This window comes from Prinia subflava, chromosome 1 (genome assembly GCF_021018805.1).
Source record: "Prinia subflava isolate CZ2003 ecotype Zambia chromosome 1, Cam_Psub_1.2, whole genome shotgun sequence".
Classification (NCBI taxonomy): Eukaryota; Metazoa; Chordata; class Aves; order Passeriformes; family Cisticolidae; genus Prinia; species Prinia subflava.
In genome coordinates, this window is record NC_086247.1 from 4,192,895 (window position 1) to 4,217,701 (window position 24,807).

Below are 24,807 nucleotides of genomic sequence, written 5' to 3' on the forward strand. Positions count from 1 at the left end.
AAACTTTACATAAGTACAACCAGACATTATCTGGTTGTACTAAACTTTGCAAGCTTACAGTACCAGACATTATCTGTTTGACAAGGACAATAAGGCAACCCCACCACAGCTGGGTTTCACAGATATGACTAAAAGTGGATGTGGGAACGCGTGAGGTAACTGAGCTGAGGTTTTCACAGCAACAGGAGGAATAAAACAATATAAACAAATCCAAATTTAATTCAGGATCCAGCAGTGTGTGTAGTACTGATATAATTACAGCATACCTTTCAGACATGTAACAAGGAGAGGTAGTGGAGAGAGCGCTAGAGGCACACAGTCAGTTCCCAAGGTCTCACTGAAAGCCACAGGATGACGGGACATGGTCTTAAACTGCGCCAGGGGAGGTTTAGGCTGGACATCCCGGGAGTTTCTTCACAGCAAGGGTGATTAAACATTGGAATGGGCTGCCCAGAGTGGTGGTGGAGTCACCGTCCCTGGAGGTGTTTTAAGGAAAGCCCGGACATGAACACTCTGTGCTCTGGTCCGGTTGACGTGGTCATGTCCGCTCATAGGCTGGACTCGGTGGTCTCCAAGGACTTTTCCAACCTGACTGATTCTGTGACTCCGCGGTCAGAGCTCAGGCGGCGGCAGCGGGCAGGAAGCGGGGGCCGAGGGCAGGGAGCGGGGGCCGAGGGCAGGGAGAGGGGACAGCGGGCAGGGAGCGGGACCGAGGGCAGGGAGCGGGGCCGAGGGCAGGGAGCGGGACCGAGGGCAGGGAGCGGGGGCTGCAGGCAGGGAGCGGGGACAGCGGGCAGAGAGCGGGGACAGCGGGCAGGGAGCGGGGACAGCGGGCAGGGAGCGGGGACAGCGGGCAGGGAGCGGGGACAGCGGGCAGGGAGCGGGGGCAGCGGGCAGGGAGCGGGGGCTGTAGGCAGGGAGCGGGGGCTGTAGGCAGGGAGCGGGGCCGAGGGCAGGGAGCGGGGGCTGTAGGCAGGGAGCGGGGGCTGTAGGCAGGGAGCGGGGCCGAGGGCAGGGAGCGGGGCCCCTCGGCCCGGCACCGCTGCTGATCCCTGCCCTGCAGCCGCGGCCGCTTCCCGCCCGCCCGGGCCGGAGGGCGGAGCGCCCCTTCCCCGTGACCCCGCGGCTCCTCCTCCTCCCCTCCCCGATCCTCAGTGCCGACGAGTAACCTGGATTCCCGGCCCTCCTCCTCCCTCTTTCTTTTTTTTTTCTTTTTTTTTTTTTTTTTTTCCTCTCCCCTTTTCTTTTCCTCCCCCCTCCCGTTTCTCCTCCTCCTCCCCTTCCCCCGCCAGCATAGCCGGGGCTCGGGCTCGCTCCCTCCCCCGTGCCCTCCCCTGGAGCCGCCGCCGCCGCCTCCGCCGCCGCACACGGAGACATGTACCCGGGAACCCCCTCCGCCGGACCCGGTGAGCTTTCGCCCGGGTTTATTTCCCTTTTCCGCTCCCCTCGGAGCGGCTTTCCCAGTCCGTGTCCGGTGGGGAGCCCCGGGAGCCTCTCGCCCCCCCCGGCTCGGGCCTGGCTGGAGCGGCGGCCGCGCTGGCCGGGGGAGGAAGGAGGGTCAGGGCGCCGCCGCCACCTCGGGCAGGGCCGCGTGTCCGGAGGCCCCTCTGAGGGGAGGGTCGCCTTCCCTGCCCCGCTCTCCCTCCCTCCGCCGAGCCCTGAGGCCGGCACGGCTCCCGCTGCGGACCGGGGTCTCCATTTCCTCCCTCCCGGCTCCATCCTGGGATTCCCGGCTGGCCGCGTGTTCTGGGCGGCCGCGCTGCGATAGTTGTGCTGTGGAGGTGAAGCGTCCGCATGTCGGGAGGGCTGCGAGACGTGAGGGGCAGCGTGAGGGGTCCTCAGGCTCGCCCTGCCGTGGGAGCAGATCTGGGAGCGGAGAAAAGGGGACGTGCAAAAAAGGGTTAGCAACTCTCTTAGGGATGTTTAATATCACTTTGGGGAAATACAGGTTGCTACTGTGCGAGTTTGTGCAGTTCATGTGAGACAATGTTTTCTTCCTTTTTAGTGTTAGGCTGTTTCTGTGGTGAGAATCCTTACGTAGAAACAACAGTGTTTGGGTGACTGGCACCTAGTTTTCTTCTAGAAAAGTTTCAAAATAAATGGAACTTTATTTTATGCTAGTGTTCTCATTAGTTTTGCATAAAATTTCTTTCCTTAGAGGGATAATCTAGCAAAGACTGGTGTAGTGAAATACAGGACCTGTAACTGAGATGTCTTTTACTGCTCCTCCTACAGATGCTTCTGTAAGAGCATTCATATCTTGGGATTCACAGTTAGGTGCTGGCTTTTTTTTTTTTTCCCCCACTTTTTTTTCCCCTCTGACTTGATTCTCTCGAATGGGCAGTAATCAAGAAAGACAATCAGGGTGATTATTTTCCTCTTGAAGTAGAGCTCCTCTGTTTTTCCTTGCTCACCGGGCTCTTGCTAGCACAGCTGGCAGACAGGTCCCTACAGCTCTGTGTGTCCAGACTGATGTTCGAGGTCTTGCTTTCACCTGTAACATCATTTGCACATTTCAGTACCCACAACTGTGTAGAAATAGAGGTGCAATCCTTTGGTGGCTTCTGGTGTCGGCTTCTCTTGCTCAGGCACAGGTAAACTTTGAGTTTACAGGTGCTCATGGTGGCTCACATCGTGCTGTTGCTGTGTTCACCTCCTGGTGATAGATTTGTTCAAAATTGTGCTTAAGGAGACAGATAATTAAAAATATTACCAGCATATGGGTTGAGCGTAGTTTTCATGTGTGGGAGACTCTTTATCTTTATTTACTCTCTATCGGATCCTACCACTTTCCCTTTCACTTGGAATGATCTCCCAGCTGGTGGATGCTGTTTGCCATCAGGCACTCGTGTTTGATGTGAAAGAAAATGTTTTCCCCTTCCTGGAACAGCAACCTCTTAACCTCGGCCTCCTGACACTGCCGTACTTTCACCGAGTTCCCGGTGGCTGTGTGTTGTCACTGGTGTGTGCTTTGGGCTCCTGCTATTCTGCTGCCTCCGGCCAAGCTCATCTTGTGTCTTGTTTACTTCCGAGTTTATCAGCGTGGCTCAGCCCATTCCCCCGGCGTGGCCGTGTCTGTGGCGGGGCAGGAGCTGCGAGCTGTTCTCCACATGGTGAGTGAGGGAGGCTCTGCTTCCTTCCTGTGAAATCATCCCCGGACAGCCTCAGCAGCACGGCAGCAGCCCAGGCACCTTCCTGCTCCACTCCACACACAAGGCAGGGCACCTTGGAGATTTTTATTAGAGCCTGGCTGTTCCGTGAACCAGCCGGCAAGCAGGGACTGTGAAGTCCCGTGCCACATGTTAATGTGAAAACTACAAAACCACCGTGTGTGAAATGCTGCTCGGAGGAGAGTGCAGAAGTGTGGTTCACAAGCTCTCACAGAGCCAGAGCTGCTGTGGACACAGGAGAGCTGCAGCCTCTCCAGGTCTGTCAGCACATCCTTGACACCAGGGAAGGGCTCCATTCCTCTGCTGGATGCGGGTCCCGCCGCCGCTGCCCTCTCCAGACACTGGTGATGCTCAGGAGCTGCTTTGCTGTCCCAGCTCCCATTCCGAACTGGACTCTGCAGCCAAGCCAGTGTAAGGGTTCCCCTGGTACTGGCCTTTTGCCAGAGGAACCACTCAATTTGCCACAGGCTTTGCTATTTTAGTACTAATTCTTTCTCTGGAAATAGTGTCAAGCAAGTTAGGAGGCCATATCTGACTGATTTCAAAACATTGTTGCTGAACGTGGAAAGTTTGTTCAAACATGCTGTTATGTCAGGAGTAAGATGGGTTTTATACACGAAGGGGTTGTCATGAAATCACTGTTTCCATAAATAGGAAATAATGATCCCTTTTTGCTTTTTTCCAAATACCATCTGAAATTGTGACTTGCTGTTGAATTTGCTGTGGCATTGTGTCCCTACCTTTTTTTTTTTTTTAGCTTTAAGAAAGTGTGAAAAGTAACAAACTGGAAAATCTGAAAGGGAATTCTTTTTTAAAGAAAAAGCTTGGTACTGCTACTTTTTGGTGTACCTTTTTTTTAGAAGGACAGAAAAATGTCAAAGTGGTATAATAAAAGTACTGTCATTCAGTTTAAAGACTTGATTAGAAGCTGCATAAACTTCTGGAACTTGTACTTCTAGATCTTAATGTATTTATGAATGCTAAACTTTGTACACCACAGATTTCTCTTTTTTTCTTTGAAAGGATATTTGGTTTTGCCTGATGCTGAACATCTTATTTTATTGTTGAAGCAGCAGATGTCTGAAAAAGAGTGTGAAGTTGATTATAGCTTTGCATGTGAAATGCCAACTTTTTTTTTCCCTAGCACAAGGAACAACTTTATTAACTTAGGGAAACTAAAGTTACTTTCTTGTCATTTAGTTTTAAGTTACCCTTTAAACTAAAGTTTAAAGTTAGGAATAGACTGTTTAAACTTGTAAGTCTGTTTGGGTTTTCAGTGCAGGTACTTGTTTTTACGTTCCATATATTTTCTTGAAGATTTTGGATGTTGATTTTCTTTGGGAGTCTTCAGTCTTAAAATGTAGTGCAGGGAAGAGTGTGCTAATGCCTTAACTGGGGTAGTAGAAATGGCAATATCTTCATCTGGAGGAGTTTAATCCACCAGTGTTCTCTTAACTTGTGTTTCAGTGGCACCAAGAGCTCCCCTGTACCTCCTGCTAAAGTTCTGCCCTTCTCTCCTTAAAAAAGCTTTTTTGTTATTGGGAGTGGATGTGGACTGGTCTTACTCTGCTGCTGGTATCACAGAGTTATCCAGTTTCTCTGGCTTAATGTTAGACCATAAATTAATGCTGGAACTCCTTGTAAGCTGCCACACAAAGTGGAGGGAATGAAAACTTCATATACAACCTGAGCCCTCTTCGTTTTTGCTAAAATTGAATTGTATCTGACAAAGTCACAGCCTACAAAACACAGCTTGACTGTTTCAAATGTGCTGTTGTCATGACCAATATATTTTCCTAAGGAAAGAAAAATTCTACATCATTGTGTTGCCTCAGATAACTGTGTTGTCTTTAGGTGGCTTAAAGATGAGGTGGTTTGAAGGAAAGATAATTGGTGGTGTCACATGTGTCACCAAACTTTCTCTTTTCCTTGGTGAACTGAACTATGCTATTTACTATTGAAAAGTGAAACATCTTTTTCTGCAGTGAGTCTCTTGCTGACTCTGTGGTTACCTGGGATTTTGTGCACTTACTTTTACTTCATCTTGAAGTTTTTCACTTTTGCAGGACTGTTGTGTGCTCGTACGTACTTAGTGGTGCATTGGAATGTACAGAAGCAGTGCAGAGGAACACCCAAACCTTCCTGACTTTAAGGAAAGTTCTTTTTTCACAGTTTGTAGCCCTTCCTTCACTGCTGTCACCACCAGTCTGCCTCTCTTTCACAGAAGGGTGGAAAAGATATAATATATAATAATATAATAAAATTAAAAAATATATAAATGTTTTAACTCACATAAAATGCCTTAGATGATCACCTGATGTTCTTGTACCCCTTAGAGCTGTATATGAGGGAGAGATTTTTCCATTTCAGAAACCAGCCCTTCTAAACCCTTCTGGCCTTGCAGAAATTGCAGAGATCAGCCGACAAACACAGTAAACTCCTGCTAAATTGGCTTTGCAAACACAAATTAGCAACTTTACATGCCTGATGAAGGTCCTGTTCGTGTTGGCTAAGCCTGTCCTGACAGCTTCACAGAACTTGTAAGGCCTGTCAAAATTTTGGTGTTTTCTTCCCTTACTTCATGTTTGAGCAAAATACTTAGTCCTGTTTTTAGTGAAGAAGTTTCTAATACTTAGCCCACCAGAAATTACTGCGAAATCTCTAAATGAAGAAAAGTCAGCCTCCAGTATCTTATTTTTGGTAAGTTACGAACTAGAGGGAAAAAAAAAAAAAAGCTGGTGGAAAATATTACGTAGTTTTAACTGTAGTGGCTGTGGGTAGGGATCTGTTCCATGCATTGTTCAAATAATTTGTTTTATTATCTTGCATCCTTTCTGATGTATTCACAAAGCAACCCCCTAGAATTTAAAATATCTCTTACCCTATTGACTAGGGAAGCACAGCCCTTTGAACTCATTGCAAAGAGTTTTGGTCGGGGTTTTTTTTTCCCCACATACATTGTAATACACAAATTCGAACTTAAAAATTTTATTATACATTTTATACTGCAGAAATTGGGAAAAGACAGACGTGGATAACATCAACCTCAGGTAGACTGTGTAGTGTCTCTCATGTTTTGCACCAGAGCTGTAATTTGTGAGTCCCTTTGGTAGCTATTTCTAAGAAGCTGTGCTTTGAAGAGACTTTCTAGTACTGTCCAGGAAGTGGAGGTTTTTAAAATCCCTGAGACAGAGGTGATGCCTGTATTTTTATATACTCAGCACTGTTTTAATCAGTGATGTCTTTTAGTCTGTTTAGTGATCACCACAGATTATTGCAACTCATTGTAACCTCTCTATTTTAATTGTTTTGCTTTTATTGTTCTCTTTTAGAGATAGAACAATATTTGGTGCTTTCAAATCAAAAGTTTCTTGTGAGCATTATTTAATCTGTTTCTGTACTCTGTCTTTGCATTTCATATTAAGCAAAATGACTTCTCCTAAATACCCTTCTTTATATCTGTGCTGCAGCTGTGAAGCCACGTGAGACCTGGTGCCCAGGCTTTCTAGGAAGGAAAGTTTTGTTTGGGGTTTTTTTTACTGTATGACTTCACAAAATTGGACACAGCCAAGGTAGAAGCAAACCATTGATTTAGATGGGAGAGTACTGTGGATCCTGGCATAGTCAAGTCAGTCCAAAGCTTGATTTGAGGTTTTTCTTTTGAATTAGGTACTCATTGAGCTGTCCACAGTGCTACCAAATTTTGTTACTATTTGGGTTGTGAAAGGGATTTATTTATTTTTTTAATCACAGATGTGGTGAGAGTAATTTGTTCTCTCCTGTTGTGATTTGTTTGTCCTATTCTGTTTTTTGTAGTGTTCCTCAGTTTTGTTGTGTCATGTTATATGGGAGTTCATTGTCACCTGCAGTTGTTGGGGACTGGGTCACAACATTAATAACTCTGCAGTATGCAAGTCTCTGTCTTTGGGAGAAGCATTACATTATTTAACTTTTTAGATATACAGAATAACTCCAGTTATGGGCTCTACCTCTGCAGTTTTGGGCTCTATAGTTTTTCCCAAAAAGCTCTCCTAGCACAACCTGATTGAATTCCCTTGTACAAGCTGCTTTATAATCAGAAGGTGGAGAATATTCTTAATAAAATACGTGTAAGTCTGAAGACTCTATGTTGCCACGAATTTAATGTCCCATTGTGTCACTTCCAGCCTGTGTTGGGTGTGACAAGAGGAGATGAAGAGCAAAACTGAAGTTTTCATTTTTTTGAGAAATAAGCAAATCTCAGCATGTTATCTTGGGAAGCTTGAAAGCACACTTCTGAAACTTGTATGTGTCAAGGGATATTTATGATTTTTTATGTAGTCTAGGAACAAAGTAACTTTTCTGTGGCCACTGCCTTGGCAGTGTTGGACACCGTGGGTGGCTCTGTTTGAGCTGTTGGTGTCAGAGGTTGGAGTATTGCAACTTTTCATCTCAGCAATGCTTTTTTATGTTCCTAGTTTAGTTTAGTCACAAAATGTACGCGAGAGCTTATTAATGTGAGAAAATAATGAAATTTAAATTTTAATTTAGTAGTAGGAAGTGTGTGTGGATGTGCTAATTTAGATTTATTTTAAATAAGCCAATTTTAGAAGAATTCCCAAGAGTGGAGGTTTCTCTGGCTTAGCTAGATCAATCAAAAAATTGTTTGAAGTTAAACCTGTCATGTAGATGAATAAAGCTTTAAAACATAATTATTACTGGGGCCTTGTTATATACATTCTGAAACTTGTTTAGCAAGTGTTTGCTATTAAAGGGCAGGCATCTGTTCATACTGAGGGTGAATTCCTGTCTAAATGTTGCTGTGTTCTTGACTTTGATGATGAACTTATTTCATTGTTCTTTCATACAGCTTGTGGTTTGCAGTGAATGCTCCCTTTCTATTGGTTTTGTGGGCTTTTTTTATCAATTTCTCTCTGGTTGTACACTCTAGCCCCATCATACTCCTCCATCATCTCTGAAATCCTCATGGAGGGCAGGGCCTTGGGAGAGCAGGGGGTTTCTCTTGTTTGTGGTTTTTAACTGCCACTAAAACCTAAGATTTCTCAATTAATACTATTTGTCAACTTCAGCTCTGCTGACTTACATATTTCTGTTGTGAAGTCTACTGAGAGTCTTTACATAGGTGTAAAAAGAAAACCCAAAAAACCACCAACCCTCCAAACCACAAGCAAAACAAAAATTAAACAGAGAAGAAATCCAGGTTCATGCAGAAATGACAATGCAGAGGAATTAATCTCTCAGTGAACCAGTGCATTTTATTTTGGGGAGAGCTTCAGTGTTTAATGAGGGAATGCTTAGGAATAACTCATAGGGATTCAGAATATTTGCATAAGGGTGTGTTGTTTAAAAAGTCAGAGCTTCTTTCAGAAGGAGGAAACTTCCCGCCAGGGAAAGGAAATGAAGCTTTGTTGTCTGGGTCTCGTTATGTGATAAGAATACAGTGGTGGTGGGTTTTTTCCTGATTGTTTGACTTGCAAATTCCCTTTAATGTCCAATTTCAGGGAGGCCTCTCTGTAGCAAACTTTCATGTGACTTTTTTTACCTTTCATAGCTGAGTTTTAGTTTGTGTCAAGTAATATGAGAACATCAGTTGCTTACAAGAAGCAGGTGGAGGAAAAAACCCTGAGGTGTAATGGAAAAAAAATTCTGATAGGGGATTTCTGCTGCCAGCCTACACTGTAATATCTCAGTTATTCCACTGTTAGGAAGCAGCATTTTGCCCTCTTTGCAGTGATGCTGAAAACCACAGCCCTATCTCTGGAAACCGCAGGAGATACTACTGCCTGTTGAAGATGCTGCTACAGCTGCTTTCACTATCTGAAATGATAAAATAAAGCACAACCTTGGCTCTTAATTGGGAATTTTTCTATTCTCAGACTGAACCACGGGAGTATTCATGTGTTTGTAGATTAATCTAGTGTGGGTATGGGAAAAGATTTTTTTCCTAGGAAAACATGACTACTTCTGAGTTACAGCTCTACAGCTGAGTTTTGTATATTAAAAAGTTTTTAGGAATGAAGGCAAGTTAATTTTTATTTTTAGATTTTGCACAAAAACACTGTCAGTGAAAGTCTGTGTGAGTATGAAACGTGCTTGCAAAGGTACAGCTCAAAGCAGAACCATCCTAGTTTCTTTCTGTAGTTAGCTGAGGACAAATCACTTCTGTGTTTCATTAAGTTGTGCACAATGTGAATCCCACTGGGAACACGGATCTGGGGCCTCTGTGGCACCAGTTCCCAGCTGGTGAGGAAAACCATGGAAAACCATGCCAGTGGCCATGGACTAGAGCCCAGGCCATTAGAACTCGTTCATTCAGTGGAGCTGGTGTGCATGTGGCACTGCTGGCTCTAAAATGCAGGAGGAGAGGCATGGGGTGTGATGGCAGGGAAGGGAAAAGTGTTGGGGGAGCAGCACTGCTGAGAACTTCTGGTTCAGGGGATTTAATCTGTGCAGCATCTGCCTATGAGCTGTAATGCAGAGCCCAGTTCTTACTATTTCTGAGGAAGAAAAAAAAACCTCTGAAAGCCTGAGCTGTGGAGGTAATGGAGTGTCAGGGTGAGCTGTACAGGTCTGTGGTGTTGTGTGATGCAGCTGGTGTGTGCAGAAGGTGTTGAAGTACCCAAGGACGGGGCTGGGGCCACGTCCCCCTCGCTGAGCTCAGCTCTGCACCTGCATTTACTGTGGATCCTGGAGACTAAATGGAATTGCTTATCTGTCTCATGTTCACACCATGCAGTGATGGAAACTTGAGGCTGTGTGTTAAAGTTTTTGGGAGGGTCAATCCTGATGTATGAAGAAGTCATGCATTAGCAGCCTTGCAGTGACTCAAATTGAAAACAAGTAAACACAGTGAAGGGTGGATTAGGCTGTTTCCTCCACGTCTGTGCAGTTCCAAGTGTCAGGTAGTACAGAAGGAGGGGGAGCCACATTTATTTCCTAACCTAAAGGCAGACAAGGGGTAAGGGAAGCATAATGTGGGATGGTGAACATGGAATTTCTGGTTTTGCCTCCTTTAGAGGAGAAGCAGCCTGAAGGGAGCAATAGATGCTACTAGGTGGATTGGGGGGTTTTGTTCCCCTTAAAAGATGTATTTATTCACTTTGGGTCTTTTGAAATGGCAAAGAACAGAGATTGTATTGAATGGAGGCATTGCTCTTTATGAATGCAGAAAATACCATTATATTCTGTATTTCAAATTGTTAGGAAAGACATCTGGAATTAGTTCAACATCATTTTCTAAGGCATGGAAAAGGGAATAAATCACGATGGTCAAATGTGATAAATAGCACTAAGAATGTTCTCCATTTCCCCCTTCATTGAGTAGAGGTTCATCTGAAGATGGAGTTATTTTGTACTTTGAATTCACATTTAACTTCAAACTGGGCTGCTGACTTGTGGGTAAGCCGTAAGCATCCCTCCATTGTTTCATGAGGCTCGCTGTTTGGATGACTTAATTCAAACTGCAGCTTGTAATTCAAAGCATTTCTCTGTGGCCCTTCAGAAGGGCTGTGGTAGGACTTAGTAAAATTCCACGTGCAGGGATCAGTTAAGGCACCTGGTTTGGGAGCAGTGAGTATGGAAGTTCTGCATTTTGGGTGCTCCTGTGGTGCTCTGCCAGTGCTCACCCTACTTGTAGGTGGTGAGAAGCAGCTTGTTGGTATTTCAAAATTTGGAGGCTGACTTTGAAGGTCAAGGCTGCAAGGAGAATGTGGGAGGAAAGCAAAGTACTAACACTTGTTGTCCTTTGCTGCTTGACATTGTCCAGAAGCAGCTTGTGGGCTGGAAAGAACCATTCTTAGTTTCTTGTCTGCTGTGTTCTGTTCTCTTCCTCTTCAGTTCTTTTGTTCTTACGTATTCTTTGAAATGTGGTCCTGACTTGAAAGCAAGCTGGATTGATGTCTCGCTTCTCCCTTTGATCTGTGACTGCAGCTCCCACCGCTGGTGTCTGGGAGGGATTGTGGTCTCAGTGGATCACATCACTCCTGGCACCGTGGAGAGATCATGTCTGTATCTTACAGAGGTCAAAAAGGCATCAGGGTCACCAAGGGAGCTGCAGATCTGTAACAGACCTTTTATTCCAGACAAAATCATCATAGAATGGGTTGGGTTGGACCTTTAAATGTCATCCAGTCCAACCTGCCTGCCATGGGCAGGGACGTCTTTCAGTAGGTAAAAGGGTTGACTTGAGAGTTAATCTTGCTTGAATTCTTTCACAGGAAGTGACAATTATTCAATAAAATGATGTTTGGTGTAGTCTACTGAACATAATGAGATTACAGTTATGAAGGCAGTGCTGTTTATCTAACACTTTCACTCTTTGTTAAGGTATTTAGTTTCATACTACAGCACTAAGGAATTGGAAGCACTCTGGCACAGTAGCATCAAACATCTCAGCAGTCATGCAAGGGACTTAAAATATGACCAAATATGAGGACAACTTGTTCATTTTTGCTCATCAGTATTAAACCAACCCTTTCTCTTGTAGTCCACCTTGGCACATGCAATGTACTGTGGTTAGAAAGTGTGGTAGCTGTTCACTGAGAGACCAGAAGAACCTTTAGAGAGGGGTTTCATCAAAAATGATAACTGAAAATCTGATTACATCATCTCCTCTGCTGTCTTTGTGGTTTGTTGAATTCGTGGAGATTAATAGATAAGTCTGTAACATATTTTTTTGTTGTGCATTATCTAATCAAGAATGTTATAGATTGACTGAAGAGCTGCTGGTTTCCATGCTCTAAAACATCCTTCATGAGCAGCAGACACAGGTTCCATGTAGATTCCTGTGCCCCCAAAATATCAAGGAACTACGAGCTGCAGCTTTGGGTTTCCCTTATCTCTCAGAAAACACTGCCAGCCTCTCTCCTATCATTCCCTAACGGTTCTTAACAGAAAGCCAGAAATTAAACTTCTTTATGAGACCCAGACTTCAGAAAACTTGAAGACAGCCTCAAGTTTTTCTACAGTTGGGTCCCAAAAAGAAAAGGCTGAACTCCCTGTATCTTTTCACTGCTCTGACTATGCATGTGTGACTAAAATACATAAAAACTTGGCACACATCCTGTCAGGGATCTGTACTGGGTATTTTCCACATTCTTTCTGAATCCTCTCTATTAGTGGTAGCTAAATAACTATTTGTGGAAATCCTGTTTCCCCTGGTGTGGGGTGTCCCCTCTCCACGTCTCCTTTTCTCCCACTTGAAAGAGCATTTCCAGAAGGGGATATGACCCCTTTGCAAGCCCTGTGACAGGGCACAGGGGGAAGGAGCACATGGCACAGCAGGAGAGGTGAAGGGAATCAGGGGTGTCCAGCCTTAGCAGGAGCAGGGGACAGGTGCTCCTCCAGCTTCTCCAGCTGGCTGAGGGGAGCCTTTGGAGCAGAAGGAGCCAGACTTGTGGTAGGTGCATCAGAACGGCAGAAACTGGACACAGGAAACTCCAGTTGAGTAGAAGGCAAGTTTATTTTACCATGGGGGTGGAACAGATTGTAAGAGGTATTGTGGAAACTCTGTCCTTTGAGATATTCAAAACTTGATAAGTCAGCCTGGCTTCTTCCCACCTATGTTCTGTGTTCATGATCCTCTCTTCCTCTGCAGCAGCTGCTGGAGGCTGTTCCTTTGCCAGTCTCTGTTCTTTTAACCTGGTCATGGTGAACACATTTGTCATTTATTTCCTGCAGTTCTGGAGGCAAAGTAGCTGCTCAGTAGTTGAGGACAAGTTATTAAATCTCTTTTTTGCCCAAGGAGCGATGCATCCTCGCTGGATCTGTGTGATGGCATCTGTGACTGACCTGGAGGCAGCAGTGAATGTGCACAGGGTTCTACCTAAAACACCTTTTGTGATCATCTGGAAGAGCAGCCCCATTATCTGATATTGGAAACCTTAACCCAAAGTGATGCTTTCAAATAAGGCTTCCTTCACCTTAGTTTCATTTAGAGATTATATATTTTTAGAAAAATGGTTTTGTAGAATCTTCCCCTTGGCAAATGTAGATGGCATGAGCCCAATGCTAAAACCTACTGAGAGTTGTGAAAACATCACCTGATTATTAAATATGAGTTAGGACTTGCCACACAAGGAAACTTATTGATATAATTGCACTGGTGTAATTATGCTCAGATGGTTTCCTGTGTCGACAAGCCCTTCCATGCAACTCGTTTGGCCCCTTCTTATTTAGTGACTCATTAGGCCTCTGACTGCACTTTAAAATTGCCTAATTCTTTACTAAAAAATCTCCAGTGTGCAAGTTTAATGCTGACTGGCAGCACTTCCAGCATGCTGAGCAGGCCAGCAGTTAAGCTTTAAAAAATGGTGAAGGACAAAAGAAATGAATGCTCCAAGTCTGGGAAATGCTTGTGGAGCACATGGTCCTGAAAAACCATCATTACATAATTGTGTGGGTTTTGGAGTAGAAGCTTGTCAAAGTGTGTGGCTCATTCACACCTTTTATAGACTAGGAGTGTCTTGGCCTGTTCACTCCCTGAGTCACTTTTATCTCTGAATTTCATCTTTAGTGATGTGCAGGAATAAGAGCAGCCAGCCTGGTGTTTGCAGTGGTTTTCAATTAGCAAAAATTATTTTTACTAACACAGCACTTCTGTGATTATCCAGGTTTCCTCTACCGCCACCTTTCCCTCCCATCTTTTGACAGACTAATTTTGCTTGATTGCTAATTTTATTTCATAAAACTGCCACAAGACTGTTATTTTTCTGATATCTGTCTTTTCCAGATTTTTTTGAAGAAATTGCTGCATTTAAGATTGATAGCTATGAACATTTAGTTTATGTAGATGGGATGAATTATAATAGGAAGTCTGCTTTCTTTCCTGGTAAAAGTAAGCCTGAAGACAGCATACAGGCACTTCATTATTCCACACCCAGCTCACCTTAATTCACACCTTGAAAATGGGGCTCATGATGGTTTCAATCATCATATCAAGGGTGAAATGTTTTCATTATTCATTATTCATTTTATCATCTGGCAAATGAGTGAGGAGCTTCCAATACTTATCACATGGATGCTCCAGTTTATTAGTCTTTCATCTTTTTTCTAATCCCTTCTTTCCTTGACAGCACTTTAAAAGTAAAATCCAGGAATGCATGTAGATTTTCCAACCCTTTGAAATCCTGCCTCCAGAAGCAGCATCTGTGTTCATGAAGGCGTCTCTGCATGAATTTTGGCAGCTTTCCTTGGGCAGGGCATCACTTCCAGCTCAGATGTCCAGTGCTATGCTCTGTAACACTCCTCACCAGGCTGCAGAAGCTTCCTGGTAGGAGCCTTGGCACTAAGGGAAATATTCCTGTATTAATAGAGCTTCTGTCACATTTAAAGGTGGGTGAGTGATGGGAATTCTGCAGGAGTGTTTGATCAGGGAGATGGGGCAGCTGAATCACTTTGAATGCAGCAGTTGTGCCTCCTGATCAAGGCTGAAGGCTTCTATCATCTTTTGATAGAAGGTCAAGCCTTATTTCTCTGTTCTGTCAGCACCAAATCCAGTATTTTGTGATTCTACCCTTCACAGCTGCTTGCTGTAATAAGTTCTACACAAGATAGTTTTGATTTCGCTTTCTTAATTTGAGGCAGTAGTCCAAAAAGTGAATTCAGCTCAGTGGTTGCAGTATTTAGTTTTTCTCCCTGGAGTTCAGTTCCCACCCCTCGGTGCTGCAGTTGACACATACGTGTCTGTTTGAGGCGGCAGAAATGTAGGCTGAGCGCTTATCGGGTCACTGCTGCTGTTTAATAAACAGTACTTATCTCCTTCAAGCAACACCCTGCCCTAAATAAGTTTTGCCTTGGGAGTTGAGCCAGAAATAGCTTCCCCCCTCTTTTTTTTTTTCATTTCTTTAATTGGATCCTAAACCCCAAATAATTGAAAAAACTGTAGAAGATGAAAATAGAGGGTGGCAGTGGTCCTGCTTTCTGGGCAGCTTGGTGCTTTTTTATCTCAGTGAGTCATGCAGGTTATAAAACTGCATTCACATCTTTCCCCAGGAGTCTGTGCTTCTCTCAGCACTTCATCTTATTCTCAAAAACGGGGCTGAAGCCTCACTTTCATACACTGTTTGTCACTAAAACTCCAATGCAGGAAGGCAGTGGTGTTGTTGAGCAACATGTGTTCCTGTTGATCCCTGAACACTTACAGATACAGCTTTGTTACGCCCCTGTGAAGCACTAAACAATCCCATTTTAAAACAGAGGGAAGATGTATTGCTTAATTACTGAATTACTTGATTTGGCAGCATAGCTTGTGGAGATGTGTGTCCTCTTCCATCATGCCTCTCTTTGTACTTCCAATTTTTAAGTTTAATATTTTTGACATTTTGAAAATCAGTCGTGATGTACCAAATCTGGCACGGAAGAGGGAGAGCAGTGGAATTGGCATGTGGCAGTAGATACAGAAAAGTTAGAAGTAATAAAAATCATCAGGAAGGAGAAAGGAAATCAATATATTCATGACAGTTGGCCAGGTAATAGTGGTAAGGCAATGTGGAATGCAGAGTGTGGCTAACAAGAAATGGAACTGGTAAAATACAGGAGCCTGGACAGAAAATCAAAATATTTTATTATGAGAATCATGGAAATACACAAAAACCACAGAGTCAAGTTAATGACTAGGACATCATTTTCAAATGGGAATGTTCTGTTACAGAAAGATGGAAATAAAAATGTGTGCATTGGTGATCCATACAGGATTCAGCAGCAGAGTGACTGAAAGTGTATGTGGGAGACAGATTATTTTAAAATTTTGGGAGGTGGGGAGGTGGAAGTGATGGCAAACAGGATTCTGGAGGAGTAGAGGTGGCTGCTTTGTGCACATCCTCTTGATCAGATTTGAAGGTGGATCACAGAAGCCTTTGGTGTATTGCAAGTACAGATACATGTGGGAGTATTTTCTCTGTTCCTTCCCAGCTGTAGTGATAATGCTGTCAATAACTCTGTTAGGTGTCCTATCCACAGCAGAGGATCCTTTCCACTGAGTGACACAGACACTGGGAATTTGTCACCCCAGACAGGGGGATGTGGTGACTGCAGGGCCACCTGAGCGAGTTAATCACCATCAGAAGTCAGCAGAGGGCCTGGAAGTGTTGGGAAAAGGTGAAAATTGATGTCTTAGAAATCAGGATGTGGAGGAATTTATTAAAAAGAAAAGCCAGAGTTTGAGCAGAATGAGTGAGCTGGGTGCTTTGTCTTGCCTGGAGGGATGGAGGTGGGTAAGGTCAGATGCTGCCCATGGCAAGACCTGGTTACAGAGAAGAGCTGAGGTGATATTTGGCTCCATTTTTCAGAGCAGCTGTTGACACTGCAAAAGCAAAGTGGATGAATAATACTCAAATGAAAATTGCTATATTGGCATTGAAGGCAAAAACTGAAGTACTGAAACATGAGGTTTTAGGTTATGGAAATGCAGATCTTCAGCAAGAAGCGACTTTAGTGTGTTGATTGAGTTAGTGTTGGAGAACCACAGCCTTTCACAGCAATGTTTATAAAAGGGAGGGAAAAAAGGAAATTGGATTTCAGTAGCCTAAATTAAAAGGGTAGATGCCTTAGAATATGCTGGGGAGACAAGATCAGAAATAAGATTTTTAAAAAAATAATAACAAAACCCTTTATCATTTTCCCAGTGTCAAATCTGATTAATATTTGGTGCATGGGGAGATTGGTGCTGTTAGTGGGGTGGTAAAAATAGGGAGACACTCATGAGTGGGAAACTGGCCATGGGAAGTGTTGAGGGGTAAAGTGGGGAGTTGATGCTACTAATGTTGGGAGTGGTCTTATTATTTCATTAGCAAACACTGCATAAATGTTAGGAATAAGTACATGAAATTTCATCAAGAGGTATGAGAGGCATTGTCAGGAAAAGGAGAATCTGAGCATCATTCAGAAAGCAGCAGGTTAATAGATACGGATTAAAAAAGTAGATATATTAAAGACAACATAGCTGGAAGTGAATGGGGAATTGGGAGATGATCATAAGCAGCTGAAATGGGTGCTCATGCCCTCAGTGGTCACTGGATGGCCTTCACAAGGCAGTGGTACAGCAGGCAAAAGCAGGTTAGGGCTCATTCATCTGCCTTTTCCTCTTGAGAAATGGGAACCCCAGTGTGGTTAGCACTTAGTCTTCTCCAGGAAAAATGACTGGAAGGATGAGAATGATGAAGCCTGATTTATGAGCAGGGACTAACAGGAATATACCCTAGAATTTAGTATTAAGTGGGTATTTGGTTTAAATCTAGAAGTACAGTCAGGAGTACTCAATATGAAGACCACCAAATATAGCCTACCAACAAATAAATAAAAATGGCATTTTCTGAGCATTAGAGCATCAGTTCTGGAACAGCTTTCCAGCAGAGAAAGCCAGGGTGGAAAAGTGGTGACTGATTTGGTAATGAAGGGATGTGAATTGTGTCTGGTGCTAGCAGAGAACTGAATTTGATAATCTTGGGAAACCACACCTGGATTCTTACATAAGTAATGAGAAACCTCCTGGGTTATTTCACATGTGAAGATTTTGCAGCAAGTTGTTGTTTCTCCAGAGCACAGAACACCTGAGCACTGAGGTTGCAGAAGTTTTGAATACTCAATACCTTACACACTTCTCTGTGGATTTTTAATGGACTTTCCTGGATTGAAACAACAGCAAGCAGCCATTGTGCTTCTGCTTTGTCTGAGCAACAGCTGATGTTTGAGCTCGTGAGCACAGCAGCAGCAGAATATTTGCTCTGTTTTCTGTGTGAAGGAAGCAATAGGATGTAGTTTACTTCTAACATGGGATTTTGCAGAGAGCTGCAGCATGGAGGAAAAAGGTGGAAACTATTGTACAGGTGTTTGCTCAAATAAATGTGGTTAGATCTGTGTTAAAATGAAGATTCTTCCCTGCAAGGAAGATCTTGATTCTTGGTTTCTTGCTTGGCCAGTGAAATTTGTACCCAGCTGACTTGTGATATAGGAAAATGCAACTGATTTTAAGATTTTTTTCAGTGGGGCTAGGAAATACAACAATTATGAACCAGCATGAGAAAGAGAAAAATTATCTCCTGAAAGCAGGGTTTGGGCTTGTTTTTCATTTTTTAGGTTGTTTAAAAAGAGTCATGGTTTAAATGTGCTGGGCTTCACTGGTCCAGTAGCCTGTAAATCTGCTGAAATGTCAATTTGGGACAGCTGATGGCTAAAGTTGTGCTTTCTCTCTTTTGCAGTGCTCACACCTCCTCCCCCATTGCCACCACCAATCCAGGGATATGCCTTTAAACCTCCTCCTCGACCAGATTTTGGCACTTCTGGGAGAACAATCAAACTGCAGGCCAACTTCTTTGAAATGGACATTCCTAAAATAGATATCTACCATTATGAATTGGATATAAAGCCAGAAAAATGTCCTAGAAGAGTTAACAGGTAACACTGCACTTTGCCTTTCCTCAGTTTATTTGCAGTCTTGTTTTTCTTTGAGAAAGCTGGAGCCAGGTGCCTTCCCTGATGTCTTGAAAGATGTGTCTGGCTTTATTCAGTGATTGTACTGATCACTTCCATTAACAGGATATGTATATCCTTTTTGGGTTTTTCTTCCAAGTCTTTGCTTGGATTGATTTTGTCAGAATTTTGAGGTGCTGCTGATTGAAGCTGCTGGTGGCAGGTGGATAAGCTGTGTTAGCTCTCTTGAAGCTGGGTCAGTATAAGCCAACTTGATAAAAATGATTTATTATTAGCTGGTTAAATATTGAAGTGTAGTTGGCAGGGAGCTGGTGTTAGCAGCTTGTTTTCCCACCTTTCCCTACTCACAAGAGGAGGCAAAACCCATTTGTTTGTGGGAGAGGATTGTGGAGTTACTGAAGCAAGTAAGAAATTATCCTTCATCAGCAGATTCTATATAAGGGAAAACTGTGCTCCTGAAGCAGATAGCAAGGTGAAAAGATGGATCAGCTGTCCAGGGAAACAAGCAGCCAGGTCTTGCATTTGGCATCTGTGCCCTGTTGGAGTGTGCAACTTCATTGACTTGAAAAAGAGGCAGCATTGCCAGAAGTGAAACTTGAGAATGAGACTTGGCACCAACTGGAAACCACAAGTGTCATCATCATAACTCCACCTTGACTGTAGAGGATTGGAATGGCCTGTTTATATATTCAAGAGCAAAGCCTTTCTTTGTTAAAAAAAGGTCACATGGGTGGAATACACTGTCATGAAAATAAACAGTGTGGAGTCAAAAAAGCCACCCGAAAGCCACAGATTTCCCAGTGTGATTTAATAAACCTGAGGGCATTCTCCACTCTTACACTGAGGAGTTGGTAATGATGGTGTTTTCACAAAGCAGCATCACTGTGCTTTGCTGCCCTGGGTTTTTTTTCTTCCTGTGGTGATTTATTGTAAGTTTAATTTTTCAGCTAGTCAAGAGCTAAGGTTAATTTTAAAAGCAAACACTGTTGTTCAGTGTATGAAGCTGAACTCTGTTCTTGCCCAAGGACAACTGCTGATTTCACTGAGATGCTCTTCCTGCACTGGAGCACTGCAAAACACTTGGTGCAGTCCTTTTTTCATAAGGGGAGCTGTGAGAGCTTTGCTTTCCTTAACTGCTGTCCCTGCCACCACTGCAGCTGATCCAGGTTGCCTCTGCAGCTCCTCTGGGAGCCAAGTGCTGCACAGCTCTGTGTTTCCTGTGTGAGCACCTCCCTTACACTCCAGTGTGGGGTGCTTGCCACAAAACCTAAAGCACTTTTTCTCACTGGAAAGGCAGATTCTATTCAGTAGCAAGTTCTTCCTCCAGTGCCAGCTATGACCTGCTCTGCTTGGTCAGGTTAGTCCCTCCTCTTTGGTGACAGGAGCAGATACAGATCTACACACATGAAATGCCTTCTGCAGTGAGCAGAGATGCCATAGATGCATTCAGCAGTGGATGTTTCTCAGTGCAGTGTTGTAAGAATGCAATTTGGATTCACATGCTGAAGAGTGTTTTATTTCTTTTGAGAGCCTACTGCTCTATTCTGTAGATGTACCTGTGTTTACCTGCACCTGGGTTTTTGTGAGCTGTGACCTTTTGGTCCTTTGTCTATACCTGTATTTCTGTGTGTACAAATACATATGTACATATACAGGATTATGCAGGAGGCACATGTAATCCAATTCTGAATGATGATTTTTTACAGCTGGCTTAAAGGTTTCTAGTATTTTGGTTACATGATTCACATGTATATAGTAATTAATTTTTATCATTGCTTTATATGATATAACCTCTAGATAAAAGAGAGCGAGATTTTGTTTTTTGCTCTCCTCCCTCATCAGGGTCAGCTTTATTCTTCAGTTTTACTGCAGCTTGTTCTGTGACCCTGCAGACCCCACTGCAGGGTGTATCCCCTGTACATGTGGAACTTTCATGTTCCATACAGACATGAGCTGGAGCAGGACTGGAAAACTCACCTGGGACAAGGTGCTCCTGAGTTAATGCAGTCTAGCTACAGTTCTGTACCTGTGGCAGAAAGGCCACATCTGTTTGGGTAGCTGGACAGGCAGAGTGAGCAGTATGAGCTTGGTTCAGCACTGTGGGTGCTCTCAATTTAATTTTTGAGGATTTGTGCAAGGTGAACTCTGCCTGCAGTTGCCAGCCCAGTGTTCTTGGTGAGCCTGCATGAGCTCGGTAGAGCAGTTGTCCCAAAGGGCTGAAGTTAGTGAAGTGGTAAATAACTCTTCTTTTAACTCTGCATGGAGAAAATAGCTTATTTTTCATTAAAATATCTCCACCCACAGCTGAGAAGCACCCTTGCTAATTGTGGATGTGGTTTGAAGCTTGAAAACATTAAGTGGAAGTATTCATTTTTTATATAAAGCAGTTTACAATCGGAAGAACTTGCTCAGGAAGGAGTGTGGGGTTTCCATGCTCAGTCTTAAACTCAAGGTTGAAAAATACCTCCTTCCTCTCAGCCTCCCAGTTACGTATTTGTTCTGTCAGACCCTGCAGACCTGAGGCAGATATTACTGGGTCAGGTTTGATTCATGCTTTGCAGGAGGTCAGCGTTTCTTTCAGTGGCCCCATCTTATTTTAAGATAAACCTTGGGACACAGCAAAGAAATTGCCAATTAAAACAGTCTTAATTATTTTCTCGAATGGGTTCAGTTTTATTTCAGATTTTGCAGCACTGTAATACCTACCTGAGTGCTGGGTTAATTACCTTGCCAAGTCGGGGTGCATGAACCTGCAGCATCTGTGAGCTGGTGGTTTCAGCAGTGATTTCCTTTCTGTGTCACTTCTTAATGCCCTTTTGCCTCTGACTGTGTTAAGATTGCAGCCTGCTGATGGATTTTGGGTGTTACAGGTAGACTGAAGGATGTCTCTCTGGGACATTGGCACCAAAACACCTTTGGCATCACAGAGTGTTATTATTCCAGCTGACCTCTCACTGGCTGCTGAACTGCTTTGGATGTAAACACTGGTTTGACAAGAGCTGTGAGAGTGGTTTCCCCATTCATACAAAAAAGGAACCTAATTCCAGCTACTCTTAAATGAATCTGTACTTTTAGTATTCACAGCTCCACTGAATGCACATACCCACTTTTGTTGGATGGATCCCAGTTTTGTTGTGCGTATGAAAAAAAAAACCATTTAAAAATCATTTTTCTCAGGGAGCTGCAAAATGTTTTATTGCCATTGTTGGCATAAACTGCTGTCCTGACACTGGGACTGTAAGCTGGGATAATGATGTTTTTGAAAGCTGCTCAGGCTGCTGAGCTTTTGGTCCAGGGTCCTCTGCAGAAAGGGCTGTAGGACAGGAGAGCTGAAGCCCCAGGATCTACCACACACCTCTTGTTTTGAGCTTGAGAGAGTGTGAGCTTTCACTTCACCACTTCCAGTAGGTCACAGAAAAGAGGAAGCAAAGTTTAAACCCCAAAAAACCCTAAAAATAGCAGTTTCAAGAGAACAGTTTAGTATGTGGGAAGGTTGCTTTCAGTTCAGATCAGTCAACCAAATTTTGCCTTTAATAGACAGTAGTGGACAACCCTTTCATTTACCTAATGCCTCTTGGTAAATATCACTGTTAGTACTCATCTACTACTTAACATTCAAAGTGAAAAGTTGGATTAACTTAATCTTTTTGCATTTTCAGAGAAATAGTGGAGCATATGGTTCAGCACTTTAAAACCCAGATTTTTGGGGATCGCAAACCAGTGTTTGATGGAAGAAAAAACCTTTACACAGCTATGCCACTTCCCATTGGGAGAGATAAAGTAAGTTTTAAATAGAAAAAATTCTAGAGATTTTAACGTGGTATTTGCAGAGTATTTCTAATAACTAACAGAAACTGATTTTCTCTTTCTGATTTTCTATTTCTGGAGTAGATGTCTCTGTTGTTGCCACTCTGCTCGGGGTGTGCTTTGCCAGGACACAAATATGAGCTTGTTGCTATCCCAGTGGTCACTCCCTGTTCTGTATCCCTCATTCCTCCCTCTCTTTCTCCCCTCTGGTGTGGTTTCTGCTGCTTTAGGGAGCTGGATCAGCTGCCCAGACACAATCTCCAGAGTGGCTCTGGGGAAGAAGGGAGAGCACAGCTGAGTGTGGGAGAGAGCAGGGACAAGAACTGCTCTGGGCAGCAAGAAGCTCTTGTGTCACCTCGCTAATCTCATCAAGGCCCACTCTGAGCTTATTCTCACTCTCAGTAGCTGAAAGAAGCTCCTCCATCTCTCTGTTGCCTGTGTTGGAACCACTCCTCCCTAATCCTTGATGACTGTGAGCCAAATTGATTTCCACTGCACAGTAATCACCTGCAATCTTTGCCCCAGGGCTGCTGGAGAGGGCTTGGGCTGTGTTTGGAGCTCCTGGTGGGGCAGTGACCTCTTGGGGCTCTGGCTGTGCCCATTGACTGCTGGAGTGGAAGGGCTCTGTTGGAACATGCTTACACACAAGCCCCAGAAAATGATTTAGCCTAGAAAATGATTTAGCCTGTGCATGTGTCATCTAATACCAGATTGAATTTCCTGTGCCTTTTTTTTTGTTTAGGTGAGTCCCTGAGGGAGGGCACAATCCTTGCTGGTTCTGCAGTAGTCCCCTTCTGCTGGGGGTGCACAGTTACAGGGGAGGACTGTTCTGTCTCACAGGAGTTTATTACAGCTTAAATAGACAAAAATAAAACATGAGGGGGAAGAGAAAGACAGAGAATTGTGGAAACTGGGAACCATTCAGGCCCTCTGCAGTTCAGCAGCTGTAGAATAGTTCAGGCTGTTGTTTGCTGTCTCATGTTGGATGCGTGTGCAGTGGTTGACATAGTTAATCGTTCTACCTGAATCAAGCTCTTAATCTCATATTGTAATTTTTATTTCCTCCCAATCTATTTAAGTGAATGCCATGCAGTAAAGGTCAGTCTCTGCTCCAGTGTTAATTACTTTTCATTAACTGATAAGGTAATGTCTGGGAAAACTATAAAGGAATCATTAAAAGTCTTAGAGTTTTTTTTCCCCATGCTTTCACATAGAGTATTCCAATTCCTACAGATTTAGCACACAAGACTGCAAAGTATTTGCCAAAGGTGGAAGGGTACTTGGTGAGAGTCTCTTAGGGTTTAAACAACTCTGGATATGTGCAGAGTTATCTTATAATACTTTAGAAGTGGATGACTGACCATGTATGTTATGACAAATATGAATTTTTGCATTTGATAAGTAAAGGTAAATAAGAAATGGTTTATTTATACATGAAAACAGGGATCAAATTAATATTGTGACTTTATGAGATGCAAGTTGACCCTCCTTGCTCTGATAACCATTTTGAGTGGGATAGAGTTAGGAAAATCTTCCAAGTCAGCTTTTTACCATGTGTTTTTTAGTGGAATGGAGTCCTGTTTGGTCAGCAGGCACAGGCACAGAAGGAACATTTCATCCCAGAAATCATCTCCTCCATTCCCAGCCTTGCCAGAACAGTCAATTGGAATGGGGAGTGTTCGTAGAGGAGTTTAGCATGAGGTAGTTTCAGGTGGTTTCATCTGTGGCTCACATTTAGGCTCACTTTCAATAAACTCCTATTTTTTCCCCTGTTTCCAATGGTTATAGGGCTTTGTCAGTTGTTCTGCTCTACAAATATTAACATTACCCTGGAGGAAAGAGCTAATAGAGGTAAATCTTTAGCTGTTTTAAATCAGACATGAGGAAGTTTAGCTTAATGAAGGAAATTTTTACATGGTGCTAAATTGGTTTAAGCATGATTTAAACCACTATAAAGCTTGTAGGTATTAGGACTTTCCTCCAGCATAATTAGATTAGGTTTCTTTAGTGTTTTTTTTTCTTTTTGACTGTTCTGTACATAACTTGTAGCAAGTTCACTGCACATCTGATTACATTTAGGATCATATTGAAAAGATTCACAAACATACAGTGATTAATCTATGTGGAAGATCTTAGTTGACTTGCAGTATGCATTGTTAGTGGAAAAACTGATGCTAAACAGAGGGCTGACACCAAATTGCCAAGGTTTTTTTCCCCCTCCTGTTGCTCTTTTAAGTTAATTAATGCACTCTGTCCCCACCTCTTGTTGGTAGTGGTTGTTCTGGGCCTGGGGTTTTTTTGTCCTTGCCGGTAGCAGTGCTTCTTTTATATCTTCTTCTCTATAAATATTTTTCTGCTTGGCTTTTGTGGTTATCAAATCTGTTTTCATTCCTTCCTTAGTGTA

At 43.4% G+C, this 24,807-nt stretch overlaps 1 protein-coding gene across 1 annotated transcript in view; it reads left to right on the forward strand.

The window, feature by feature from the left end:
• Positions 1 to 961: 961 nt before the first annotated feature.
• AGO2 (argonaute RISC catalytic component 2) overlaps positions 962 to 24,807 on the forward strand; it is a 46,424-nt gene continuing 22,578 nt past the window's right edge. The window contains exons 1-3 of the mRNA XM_063407480.1: positions 962 to 1,406; positions 18,365 to 18,560; positions 22,256 to 22,376. Coding sequence (XP_063263550.1) covers positions 1,376 to 1,406; positions 18,365 to 18,560; positions 22,256 to 22,376 — 348 coding nt within the window. The 5' untranslated portion in view covers positions 962 to 1,375. The remainder of the gene's footprint in view (positions 1,407 to 18,364; positions 18,561 to 22,255; positions 22,377 to 24,807) is intronic.